General features: G+C 39.4%; 1 protein-coding gene across 1 annotated transcript in view; it reads right to left on the bottom strand.

Annotated features, from left to right (window-relative positions):
* The window catches only part of LOC150086707 (N-acetylated-alpha-linked acidic dipeptidase 2-like), a 231,043-nt gene that overhangs the window by 78,887 nt on the left and 137,702 nt on the right, over positions 1 to 14,454 (bottom strand). Inside the window, exon 12 of the mRNA XM_090371536.1 lies at positions 7,074 to 7,156. Within this exon, the coding sequence (XP_090227662.1) occupies positions 7,074 to 7,156 (83 nt within the window). The remainder of the gene's footprint in view (positions 1 to 7,073; positions 7,157 to 14,454) is intronic.

Here is a 14,454-nt window from a genome sequence, read left to right as displayed (position 1 = left end):
CCCTGGAAGAGGATATATTTTTGAATATGACAATATTAGTTAGGCTTTGAAAAAGACACGATATTGCCAATGGGAATGTCTTTGTGTGTGCATGATGTAAGGAGTGTGAGGAAATCAGGTGGCAACTCAGTGTTGTTATGGGCCTATATGAGAGCTTGAAAGACAGAGTGGATGCCCTTGAAGGATCTAAATTGAGGGGCCCATCAAGCTTTCAGCTGCCCACATCAACACCAGAGCTTGCACTTCAACATCACGCAACACAGCGGCAACCCCCAAGGCAGAATGCGCTGGTCCGACAGGAATTAGTACTTGTTGGTGACTATTGTCAGGGAAATGGGGAACATATTGTGCAAAAAGGATAGGTGGAACAGAAAACAGGGTATGTCTGCCAGCGGTAAAGGTTGATGATGTTGTAGAGCAGATATCATCTTTTAAGGGCATAAAAGGTGATATTGTTGTAAAACTGGCACTAATGATATTAAGGGTAGGAGACTAGTGGAATTACTTAACAAGTACAGGTCACTGTTGAAAACAAGCAGTGAATTAGGGTTGAATTTGAAAGTGTCTGCAATTCTGCACAGACACGACAGGAGGAAGTATATGATTAGCATTAGTAGAGGCATATGATGCAAGAAAGCAAGCATATGCAGCATCAGTAAAAAAAAATAAAAACACTTCCATTTCACTTCTCCATTCGTTCGAAATACCTGTCCAGCTGAGCCTTAAATTTATTTAGGCTATCAACTTCCACAACAAGGGATGCATTCCCCTCGTTGAATAACTCCTCATGTGTGAATGTCGATGCAAAATATTCATTTAGTTTGTTAGCTACCTGAGCAGGATCATCAACAGTTGAACCAACAATATCAAGTGGACCAATCTGATTCATAAAAGAACTCTTTGCTGTTTTTCTTTGCATCCTTTGCCAAAGATTTCTCATAATCTGCCTTCTCTTGTCTAACCTCCTTTGTAACATGGTTACAGACCATCTTATATCTATCACACGTCTCTTTGTCACATGTTAATTTATACGTATCCCATGCATTTTTCTTCTCTGCCATTTGTCTCATTAGTTCATTTTACATCCATTTAGGCCTAAACCTTGAACAATATTTCTTAGTTGGTATGTAAAGCCTGGTAGCTTCCAAGACAAGTTCTTTGAATGCTTCCCATTTTGAATTTGCTGTTGGTAACATCATCAGTTGGTCCCACTGTATAGAATTTAAATACTGTCTCAGACCATCGTAGTCACCTTTACGAAATCAAAAACCCTTCCCTTTACCCCCGATGGTAGTTACCTCTTTGAGTAAATCCCACTTCAGCACACTGTGATCACTGCCACCTAATGGTTCATTTATCTGCAGATTCTTAATGCATGAAGAATCACTGCTGATAATCAAATCAAGAGTATTACTCCCTCTAGTTGCCTCCCGAACATGCTGATGTAGAAAACAATCATCCAATAAATCCACAAAAGCCCTGCTAGTGTGTGAGTGACCAACCCACATATTCCAGTCAATATCTGGGAAATTAAAATCCCCCATTATAAGACTCTCTGATTTACAGGCCCACTCTATTTCCCTGTACAGTTTCTTATTATACTTATCAGAGCCATTAGGCCTATAGCCGACCCCTACTCTCAGTTTTGATCTCCCAATGCTTATGTCACACCAAACTGACTCAACACTGCACTGTCCAGCAATGTCGACTGGCTTCACTTCCTTGGATTTTATGTATTTCTTAACTAATAGCATAACCCCTCCTCCCTTCCTATCCTGTCTATCCTTTCTATACACATTGTACTCCCCAAATTACAGTTCTGCATTCCTTATATCTGTGTGACACCACGTCTCTGATATCCCAACAATATCTGCCTTTGATGATCTGAGTAATACCTCAAATTTATTTACCAAACTCCTGGCATTTTTGTACACGCACCTGTTCCTATTCTTAGCTACCCTAACACAACTCATGTGTTTACTTGTACCGCAATGACTTCCAGCTGTCTCTGAAATATCCTGCATCATGTTTTCCAGGCTGCTGCTCATTCCAATAGAAGCAGTGCAAGAATAACTTTCACGTCTGCCAGTGGCTACTGTTAATCTATTAGTCCTTGTATCGCCCCAAGCTAGCAGTTTTCCGACCCACCTAACACTGCCTCGATAGCATCAGCAAATATTCTTGCACCCTTTCTATTTAGGTGTATCCCATCCCTGTAGAAGCAGTCTCTCCTGTTAACAAGTACAGTCCAGGTTGAAAAAAAGTTTTTCAACCTGGGTCGAATTGATTGACAAGGTTCTCATCACATACTCCCTCCTATTGTGTCTGGGCAGAATTGCAGACACTTTCAATGATGAGAGCCTTGTCGATCAGTTCGGCAATGGAGAGATTATGCTAAGCCCAAGAGGTAGAATTTTTCTCAGCCGGGTCTGTGCTTGTTAACAGGAGAAATTGCTTCTACAGGGATGGGATACACTTAAATAGAAAGGGTGCAAGAATATTTGCTAATGCTATCGATGTAGTGTTAGGTGGGTGGGAAAACTGCTAGCTTGGGGGGAAACATGGACTAATAGATTAACAGTAGCTGCTGGCAGAGGTGAAAGTAATTCTTACACTGCTTCTATTGGAATGAGCAGCAGCCTAGAAAACAAGATTCAGGGGATTTCAGAAACTGCTGGGAGTCATTGTGGTACAAGTAAACCAAGGACTGTGTTAGGGTAGCTAAGAATAGGAACAGGTGCATGTATACTTGCGTGCACACCAATGGTAGGAGTTTGGTAAATAAATTTGATAATTTGAGGTGTTGGTCAAAACATCACAGGCATATATTGTTGGGATATCAGAGACGTGGTGTCACACAGATATAAGGAATGAAAAAATGGAATTTGGGGAGTACACTGTGTACAGGAAGGATAGACAGGATAGGAAGAGAGGAGGGGTTATGCTAGTTAAGAAACACATAAAATCCAAGGAAGTACAGCCAGTCGACATGGCTGGACAGTGCAGTGTCAAGTCAGTTTGGTGTGACATAAGCACTGGCAAATCAAAATTCAGAGAATGAGTGTGTTATAGGCATAATGACTCTGATGAGTATAATAAACAACGATACAGGGAAATAGAGAGGGCCAGTAAATCAGACAGTCTTATAATGGAGGATTTTAATTTCCCAGTTTCTGACTGGAATTTGTGAGTTGGTCACTTACACTAGCAAGGCTTTTGTGGATTTATTGGATGATTGTTTTCTACAGTAGCACGTTTGGGAGGCAACTATAGGGAGTAATACTCTTGATCTGATTATCAATAGTGATTCTTCATGCATTAAGAATCTGCAGATAAAGGAACCACTAGGTGGCAGTGATCACAGTGTGCTGAAGTGGGATTTACTCAAAGAGGTAACTATGATCAGGATTAAAGGGAAGAGGTTTTTGCTTTTGTAAAGGCGACTATGGAGGTCTGAGACAGTATTTAAATTCTATACGGTGGGACCAACTGATGATGTTACCAACAGCAAATTCAAAATTGGAAGCATTCAAAGAATTATTCTTAGAAGCTACTAGTCTTTACATACCAACTAAGAAATATTGTTCAAGGTTTAGGCCTAAATGGATATCAGATGAACTGACGAGACATGTGTCAGAGAAGAAAAATGCATGGGATACATATAAATTAATGGGTGACACGGAAGTCTATGATAGATATAAGCTGGTCTGTAACCAGGTCACAAAGTAGGTTAGGCAGCAAAGGCAGATTATGAGAAATCTTTGGCAAAGGATGTAAAGAAAAACAGCAAAGAGTTCTTTACCTATGTAAACTCTGAAGGAAGGGAATGAATCAGATTGGTCCACTGGATATCGATGGTTCAATTGTTGATGATCTTGCTAAGATAGTTAACAAACTAAATGAGTATTTTGCATCTACATTTACACATGAGGAGTTATTCAAGGAGGGGAATGCCAGAGGTGAATTAAACTCTGGCAGTGAGCTAGATGATTTTGTAATAACTGAGAGGAAAATGGAGGAGAAATTGTTGAAGATAAACATAAGAAAGGAACCTGGGGTGGATGGGATCAATCCAATTATATTAAAGGAGGCAGCAAAGGAAGTAAGCAAACTCTTAGCCCTAATTATGAGAACTTCCTTGGACTCAGGGGATTTACTCATGGACTGGAGATGTGCAAATGTGACCCCAATTCACAAAGGAGGATCAAAGGGCGACACAAGTAATTATAGACATATTAGTTTAACTTCTGTTCCAGGGAAATTAATGGAGGCACTGGTTAAAGATACACTGCAAGATCATCTAGAGAAGACTTAAGTTATAGCTCGGACACAGCATGGTTTGGTTAAGGGGAAGTCTTGTCTGGCCAATTTGTTTGGATACTAAGATGTGGTCACGAAGGAACTGGATGCAGGAAATAACTTTGATATCATATATCTGGATCTTAGAAAGGGTTTTGATATTGTTGCACATGGAAGACTGTTGCACAAATTAGAGCAGTGTGGTATTGGAGACAAATTGCTGCTATGGATAAAGGGATAGTTGAGTGGGAGAAGACAGAGAATAGTAATCAATGGACATTGCTCTTTGTGGTCTAATGTTATTAGTGGAGTCCCTCAGGGTTCAGTGTTAGGTCCAGTGTTGTTTTCTGTATTTAGTAATGATACTGATGAGGGTATATCAGGTTTAATGTCCAAGTTTGCAGACGACACGAAGGTTGAAAGTTGACAGGGTTGTTAAGGACACTAATGACAGTACACTACTGCAACAGGATCTAGAAAAGTTGAGCAGATGGGCTGAGAGGTGGCAAATGAAGTTTAACATTGACAAATGTAAAGTACTGCATATCGGAAGTAGTAACCCCAGAGTAATGTATCAACTGTGTGGTAGTACACTTTCAGTGGTAGAGAATGAAAAGGACCTGGGGGTAATTGTGCAGGCAGATATGAAGTTTTCTGAGCAGTGGAGATGGTCTACAAATGTAGCTCATGATGTCTTGTCAATGATATACAGGAATTTTTATAGCAGGGATAAGGAGGTGATTATCCCTTTGTATAAGGCAATGATCAGGCCACACCTTGAGTACTGTATACAGTTCTGGAGACTTCATTTTAGGAAGGATGTAGAGCTGCTGGAGTGAGTGCAGAGAAGGGAAACAAGATTAGTGAATGGAACAAAGGGTTGTTCTTATAAAGAAAGGCTTAAGTTTTGCAAATTACAGTGTCTGGAGACTAGGCACCGGTGAGGTGATCAGATAGAGGTGTATAAAGCCTTGAATGGTTTGAGCATGCTCAATGCTGATGGGATTCTTCCTCATGCTCAGCATAATCACCTGAGAGGGCATAAATTCAAATCGAGGAAAGACAGTTATAGGATAGATGTGCGGAAATTTGCCTTTAGCCAGTGTGTGGTTGATTGCTGGAACAAACTTCCATTTGTCGTTGTAGAAGTTGATAGCTTAAATAGATTCAACGCAGAATTAGACAAACATTTGGAGCAAGTGGATGGATGAAATTAGATATTTTTTTATTTGGCTGATGCTATATAATCTTGCTTTCTTGCACACATGCCTTTACTAATGGTAATACTAAAGAAATATGGACGATGCATTCATGGTCATTCCCCATGGGTGAAAGGTGCTGCTATTCCAATATTTCAATTCTTTGTTTTTTTGTCTCTTTAAACTGTGGAGCTGGAGGTGGGTCACACTCTATTTTTGGATGCCCTGATTTGGCGCGTGGGTTCCTAACTGGTGACCACAGTACACATGTAAAGGACAGTTTACCAATTACTGGTAAGAGGATGACTTGGAACATCTGCACAGCACTGCATGTGTTATTTAACTGAGCATGGTTCTACTGCAATTCCACTACTCATAGGGATGTCAATATTACTTGGCTCAGAGCAGATTCTCTGGAGAAATTCAGTTTCCCATTCAGATTCCAACAATGAGCTAATTGCCACAGTTTACATTCTGCACTATCCAGGTATTTTTGAATGTACTACTACTAGGGTACTGCAACATTACCACACTGAGCTGTGTGCAGCTCCCCAGTAGGAAAGTGAAGTCAGTTATTCCTTACCACAGCACACAGATTCTGTTTATTGAGTTACATATCTAGATTATGGGATTTATTATTTTGGTGAAACAGACAGTATGCTTATTCTGGGCCAGAGCATGTTCCACTGGCCTAGAACATTATTGGTGTGAACAGCATATTAATTGTAATCAACATTTTAATATTGAGATTTTGAACCATGCACATGTTTTTCATTATTTCTCTTTGGCAGAAGTTCTCCATATATGTATGGTGGGTCCCAATATTAATTACAATAGGGGGAACTGAATAAACCCTATTATAGAGGCAGCTATTTTTCAGCATGATGAACAATTGCAGATTTCATATAATTGGATTAATACATGTTGTTCTGTTTCCCCAGAGTGTAACAAATATTTCCTTTATTTTATGTTTTTTTATTTTTCTTCCCTACTCCCTTTTTAATTCTCCTTTAATTCCTCTCTTTATCCATTCTTTCACTATCTTATATTCATGGTTCATAATCTGCACTGGCTTTCTCTTATCATGTGCTTTTTAGCACGATTGTTTTTATTACATTTTCCTGTTATATAATAGTTTCTTTGTTTTATATCTCTATTATTTGTAAAAGAATAAGAGAAATTTACCTCAATATGATACGTAGAACACTTCTGTATGATACTCTCCAGAAATTTATGGACTTGGGTTCAAGCCCGTGAGTGCTAAATACGATTAACATTTGTATTGATTGATTTAGTGTAAACTCCACTGACCTGGTGGTCGTGCCAGAATATAAACAAGAAAAAAACAAGAACATAAAAGTACTGTGGTAACAGTACTTTTCTTAAAGTTGATAAAGGAGCAGATTGCCCTGAAAGCTAATTCAAGTGTATATACTTATCATGCATATGTTATGTTGTTTTATGTTTTTATATTTTGTTGAATGTTCAACAAAACTTACAAAAGAAGGTCACAGAAAAAGCATTTTTATTCAAAAATAATAATAAATAAAAAAAAATATATAGGAGCATTCTTACTTCTACCCATTCAGCTGAACCAGCAATTCCAAACTCCTCGGCATCCCAACTAGCCAACACAATTGTTCGACCAGGTTGCCAACCTAAATAGAAAATATATACTCGTGAGAGAAAATTAGTACAGCCATCCTACATTAAATCAGTGCTGCTTATTGCGATCACAGATAATATTATCACTTTTATGAAGTCCCAATCAGATGTATGCAAGTACATAAAAAAATTACATTATTATAATCAGCATTTTGGTTTATATTACCACTAGTTCCTTGACCAACAGTAATAAAAGCCAGACATAACAACCACCCTGTGCACTTGGTACCAGTATTTGTCATGGGGGAACCTCCCATCAGGGAGATATAATAACACAAGTATAATAATAATAACCAGGATAATACATCAGAAGCTAACACAAAAATACCAGCTGATCAAAGAAAGTTTAGCATATTACAAGTACAAACCTCAGGCCATACCAGAGACCTCTACTCACAGACTATACTGGGACCATGCCATAATAACGGAAAAGACAATCACGCACAATAGACCAGACATAACCTGATTGACATGAAGGAAATGGCTGCCTACCTGATGGGCATAGTGGTACCCAACATCAGCAATCTCCAGAAAACATATAGTGTTTAGTATGGGTTCACTATGGTGTTTCGTGACATATTATAAACTTTCCATTAGCCATTCTCAACACATTTGACTGGATTTAGATTACATTGAATGGTCAGTTTATTAGGTACAACTACCCAGTAGTGAGTAGGCCCTCTCAGAACAGCTTGGATTCATTTTGGTGTGGACTCAATTGCTTCCCACAATTATAAATTCAGTGGTTGCAGATTTCTGCTCTGGTTGTTGTTGTTGTTTATTGATGCATTGACAACGGAGATCATAGTGTGCCAGTTCATTTGTTATACAATGTTCTCTTTATATAAATCTTGTTCGAATGTAAAAGGTTAACTGTTTCTGTGGTATTATATTATTATTTACAGCAGATGGTATATGTTGATTGTTTGTATGAATCTAAAAATATCTGACACGTGTTCCAAGTCACCTAAAAGATCTTTAAGGGTGATGTTTTGGTTTCCTTTATATAATGATGAAAAAATTCAGTGTTGATCATTTTCATACGTTGGGCATTCTATAAGTATATGTTTAACTGTTTGGATAGTATTGCATACTTGGCATCTTGGGGGTTCTCTGCACGTAATAGATAACCATTTGTGAAATGCGTATGGCCTATCCGCAATCTGGTCAGAACAACTTCTTCTCTCCTTGATTTCCTTATGCTCGTTTTACAGTGCTCAACTTTTGATTTTATTTCATATCATTTATTCCATGTTTGTTTTTGCCAGAGTTCTTGCCATTGGGTTAGACAGCAATTTTTAATGATTGGTTTGTAGTCCTTATGTGGAACTGCGAAATATTGTTCTTGAAGGTTAGTGGTTGATTTTGCAATTCTATCCGCTTCTTCATTTCCTTTTATCCCTTTGTGTCCTGGTATTCAGCAGAAAAGTATCTCTTGTTTTTTTATTTGTGAAGCCTGTTAGTATCTGTTTAATTTTCCAGAGTACTGGATGGGTTATATTGCTTCTGTTTTGTATGGCTTGGATTACACTTAATGAATCACAGTATATTACTGTTCTGAAGTGGTAGGTGGTTCTGAAATGCTCCAGGGCTATCTGAACTGCTACTAATTCTGCAGTGTAGACACTGCATTCTTTTGGGGGTTGGCGTGACAATGTAACATCTGGGAATACTGCTGATGCTCCTACATGGTTCTCTGATTTTGATCTGTCTGTATATATTGGTATGTGATTGGGATATTGCATTCTACGTGCTGCATGCAGTTGTTGAAAGTTGATGTCTGATAAAGTATTTTTATTCCAGTTTTGTGTGAGAAGTTCATAAGCTGTGGTATGGTTTATCCATGGTGGATCTACATATCCTTCTTGGTTTGCAACGTTATCTATTTTGAGATCATGTGCTATCAGTAGCTCCTGTAGTCTGATGCCTAGAGGCTGGTTTCCTCTTTTGCGGTTCCTATATATGTTTTCCCATTTTGGCGAGAATAAAGTTGTCCAAGTCGGATGTTCTCTTATGGGTCTTATCCTGTAAGTATACAGCAGTGACAACTGTTGTCTCTCAGGAACAGTGGTGATTCATTAGCCTCTGTATAGAGACTGTATATAGGGGATGTGCGGAAAGCTCCTGTTGCTATTCGTATTGCACTATGGTGAATCAGATCTAGCCATTTGAGGGCGCTCTTTCTTGCTGATGCATAAACCGGTGCTCCATGATCTATTTTTGACCTTACTAGTGCTTTATACAAGTTTGGCAGGGTATAGCGGTCTGCCCCCCAAGATGTTGTTGTTAAGACTTTAAGAATATTAAGTTGTTTCATACATTTTATTCATAGTTCTTTTATATGTTCTACAAAGGTCAACTTGTTGTCTAGAATAAGTCCAAGAAATTTTACACTTTGTTCAACTGGTATTTGTGTTACCTTGCAATATTAGTTCAAGTTCAGGGTGTAAATTTCGTTTTCTACAGAAATGTACGCAGACTTTTTTTGTTTTGATATTCTAAACCCGTTTTTCTGGGCCCAATGACTGACGTTAGCATTAGCATTTTAGCATTAGTAGAGGCATTTGATGCAAGAAAGCAAGTTTATGCAGCATCAGCCAAAAAAAAAAAAAAAAAAAAAAAAAAAAACCACTTCCACTTCACCCCTCTGTTCATGCGAAATACCTGTCCAGCTGAGCCTTAAACTTATTTAGGCTATCAACTTCCACGACAAGGGATGGAAGTCTGTTCCACCATCCAACCACCCGCTGGCTAAAGGCAAATTTCCTCACATCTATTCTACATCTGTCTTTCCTCAATTTGAATTTATGCCCTCTCAGGTGATTATTCTGAGCAAGAGGAAGAATCCCATCAGCATTGACATGCTCAAACTATTCAAGGCTTTATACACCTCTATCAGATCACCTCGCTGGTGCCTAGTCTCCAGACACTGTAATTTGCAAAACTTAAGCCTTTCTTCGTAAGAGCACCCCTTTGTTCCATTCACTAATCTTATTGCCCTTCTCTGTACTCGTTCCAGCATCTCTACATCCTTCTTGAAATGAGGCCTCCAGACCTGTATACAGTACTCTAGGTGTGGCCTGACCATTGCCTTATACAAGGGAATAATCACCTCCTTATCCCTGCTAGAAAAATTCCTATATATCATCGACAATACACTGTGAGCTACTCTTGTAGCCCATCTGTACTGCTCAGAAAACTTCATATCTGCCTGCACAACCACCCCCAGGTCCCTTTCATTCCCTACCACTGTCAGTGTAGTACCACAGAGTTGATACGTTGCTCTGGGGTTGCTGTTTCCCATATGTAGTATTTTACATTTGTCAATGTTAAACTTCATTTGCCACCTCTCAGCCCATCTGCTCAACCTTTCCAGATCCTGTTGCAGTAGCATAGTGTCAGTAGTGTCCTTGACAACCCTGCCAACCTTCGTATCGTCTGTAAACTTGGACATTAAGCTTGATATGCCATCATCAATATCATTTATAAATACAGAAAACAATAATGGACCCAACACTGAACCCTGAGGGACTCCACTAATAACATTAGTCCACGATGAGCAGTGTCCATTGATTACCACTCTCTGTCTTCTCCCCCTCAATCACCCCTTTATCCATAGCAGCAATTTGCCTCCAATGCCACACAGCTCCAATTTGTGCAGCAGTCTTCCATGTGCAACAGTATCAAAAGCCTTTCTAAGATCCAAGTATATAATATCAAAGTTATTCCTTGCATCCAGTTTTTTTGTGACTGCATCATAGTATCCAATCAAATTGGTCAGGCAAGACTTCCCCTTAACAAAACCATGCTGTGTCTGAGCTATAACTGAAGTCTTGTCTAGATGATCTTGCAGTGCTTCTTTAACCAGTGCCTCCATTAATTTCCTGGGAACAGAAGTTAAACTAACAGGTCTATAATTACTTGTGTCGCCCCTTGATCCTCCTTTGTGAATTGGGGTCACATTTGCACATCTCCAGTCCATGGGTACTTCCCCTGAGTCCAAGGAAGCTCTCATAATTATGGCTAAGGGTTTGTTTACTTCCTTTGCTGCCTCCTTTAATATAACTGGATAGATCCCATCACCCCCAGGTGCCTTTCTTGTACTTATCTTCAACAATTTCTCCCCCACTTTACTCTCAGTTATTACAAGATTCTCTAGCTTACTGCCAGAGTTGAATACACCTCTGTTATTCCCCTCTCTAAATAACTCCTCATGTGTGAATGTCGATGCAAAATATTCATTTAGTTTGTTAGCTACCTGAGCAGGATCATCAACAGTTGACCCATCGATATCAAGTGGACCAATCTGATTCATCCCCTTCCTTCTAGAGTTTACATAAGTAAAGAACTCTTTGCTGTTTTTCTTTGCATCCCTTGCCAAAGATTTCTCGTAATCTGCCTTCGCCTGCCTAACCTCCTTTGTAACTTGGTTACAGATCAACTTGTATCTATCATAGGCCTCTGTGTCACGTGTTAATTTGTATGTATCCTATCCCATGCATTTTTCTTCTCTGCCATATGTCTCATTAGTTCATCTGACATCCACTTAGGCCTAAACCTTGAACAATATTTCTTAGTTGGTATGTAAAGCCTAGTAGCTTCCAAGATAAGTTCTTTGAATGCTTCCCATTTTGAATTTGCTGTTGGTAACATCATCAGTTGGTCCCACTGTATAGAATTTAAATACTGTCTCAGTCCATCGTAGTCGCCTTTACGAAAGCAATAACCCTTCCCTTTACCCCTAATGGTAGTTACCTCTTTGAGTAAATCCCACTTCAGCACAATGTGATCAATGCCACCTAGTGGTTCATTTACCTGCAGATTCTTAATGCATGAAGAAAACAATCATCCAATAAATCCACAAAAGCCTTGCTAGTGTGTGAGTGACCAGCCCCAAATTCCAGTCAATATCTGGGAAATTAAAATCCCCATTATAAGACTCTCAGATTTACTGGCCCACTTTATTTCCCTGTACAGTTTCTTATTATACTCATCATAGTCATTAGGTCTATAGCACACTCCTACTCTCAATTTTGATCTCCCAATGCTTATGTCACACTAAAATGACTCGACACTGCACTGTCCAGCAATGTCGACTGGCTTTACTTCCTTGGATTTTATGTATTTCTTAACTAATAGCATAACCCCTCCTCCCTTCCTATCCTGTCTATCCTTTCTGTAGACACTGTACTCCCCAAATTCCAGTTCTGCATTCCTTATATCTGTGTGACACGTCTCTGAAATCCCCACAATATCTGCCTTTGATGTTTTGAGCAATACCTCAAATTCATCAAATTTATTTACTAAACTCCTAGCACTGGTGTACTCGCAAGTATACATGCACCTGTTCTTTTTCTTAGCTACCCTAACACAACCCATCTGTTTACTTGTACCCCAATGATTCCCAGCAGTCTCTGAAATATCCTGCATCTTATTTTCCAGGCTGCGGCTCATTCCAATAGAAGCAGTGCAAAAATCACTTTCACCTCTGCCATTGGCTACTGTTGATCTATTAGTCCTTGTATCCCCTCAATCTAGCAGTTTTCCGACCCACCTAACACTGCCTCGATAGCATCAGCAAACATTCTTGCACCCTTTCTATTTAAGTGTATCCCATCCCTTTAGAAGCAGTCTCTCCTATTAACAAGTACAGACCAGGCTGAAAAAAATTCTACCCCTTGAGCCTTGCACAATCTTTCCAGTGCCGAATTGATCGACAGGGCTCTCATCATATACTCCCTCCTATCGTCTCTGGGCAGAATTGCAGACACTTCCAAATTCAACCCTAATTCACAGCTTTTTTTCAACAGTGACCTGTACTTGTTAAGTAATTCTGCCGGTCTCCTACTCTTAATATCATTAGTGCCAACGTGTACAACTATATCACCTTTTGTGCCCTTAAAAGATGATATCCGCTCTACAACGTCATCAACCTTTGCCCCTGGCAGACATACTCTGGTCCTGTTCCACCTATCCTTTTTACAAAGCATGTTTCCCGTTTCCCTGACAATAGAGTCACCAACAACTACTAGTTTCTTTGGGACCAGCGCATTCTGCCTTGGGGGCTGCCGCTGTGTTGCGTGATGACCAAGTGCAAGCTCTGGCATTGGTGTGGGCAGCTGAGAGCTTGATGGGCCCCTCACTTTTAATCCTTCGAAGGCATCCACCCTGTCCTTCAAGCTCTCATATAGATCCATAACAACGCTGAGTTGTCGCCTGATTTCCTTACATGCCTCGCATCACGCACACACAAAGACATCCCCCATGGCAGTATCATGTCCCGCACCCGACTGCTCCACAAACATCAAGAAAGTAGTGCATTTTAATAGGCTGTGATTCAGAGGGCAACTGCCCCCATCAGTTCTCCCCTGAGCCACAGCACTCCCATTGTAGTGCACTACAATGTGCAATTAACGTTGTTAATTGTACATTGTAGTTGTCTTTCTATTGTTCCCATGTTCTGGTGCAAGCTCTAGGTTTCCTCTAACATACCCATTTATTACTTCATCCATTCTGGTAACCCCACCTGATCCATCTTAACATTCACATTTATGCTACATTCAATCTTTGTTCTTGTCCTTTTTTAATCTCCAGCACTCTTCACCACATGCTTATAAAACTTACTTTTCAGCCTAAATGGAACTCATTGTTTACACAACACCCCATTCATCTCTCTCCACTTTAACCATCTACTAAAAATTATGTTGGTCACATTCCCATCAATAGTTCCATTCCATTGCATTAAATGAATTTAGATATTTAAATGAATTCCTCCTCTTTACCTCTTGTTCTTCTCTCCTTAGTACTATATATCTTTCTCCGTATTCTCTTCTCCCCAAATTACATTTAAAGTATTCTGTTTTTGCTGTACTTATTCTCAATTCATTTGCTTTCAGAACTTTCCTCCAATCTTCTAATTTTTCACTCATACCTTTCTCTTGAATGACTGATCAGTATCATGTCATCGGCAAACATTGCATGCCAAGGAATAACCTCCTGAAATGGTTCCTGTTAATCTATCTTCTAATTTTTCACTCATACCTTTCTCTTGAATGACTGATCAGTATCATGTCATCGGCAAACATTGCATGCCAAGGAATAACCTCCTGAAATGGTTCCTGTTAACCTATTTAAAATCACTGCAAAGAAAAAGGGACTCACAGGACAGAGCACTGAATTAAATCTATCCTCACTAAAAACTCAAATATTCTCTCCAAAAATATTCTTTGCTTTAGTAACTGCATCCTTGTACATACCTTGAATAATTTGAATATAGTCTCAGGGTATTAAC

This window comes from Mastigoproctus giganteus, chromosome 4, assembly GCF_048544385.1.
Source record: "Mastigoproctus giganteus isolate SK-2022 chromosome 4, ASM4854438v1, whole genome shotgun sequence".
Taxonomy (NCBI): Eukaryota; Metazoa; Arthropoda; class Arachnida; order Uropygi; family Thelyphonidae; genus Mastigoproctus; species Mastigoproctus giganteus.
Note: the sequence above shows the minus strand (reverse complement) of the source record. Positions and strands in the feature narration are given on the sequence as shown.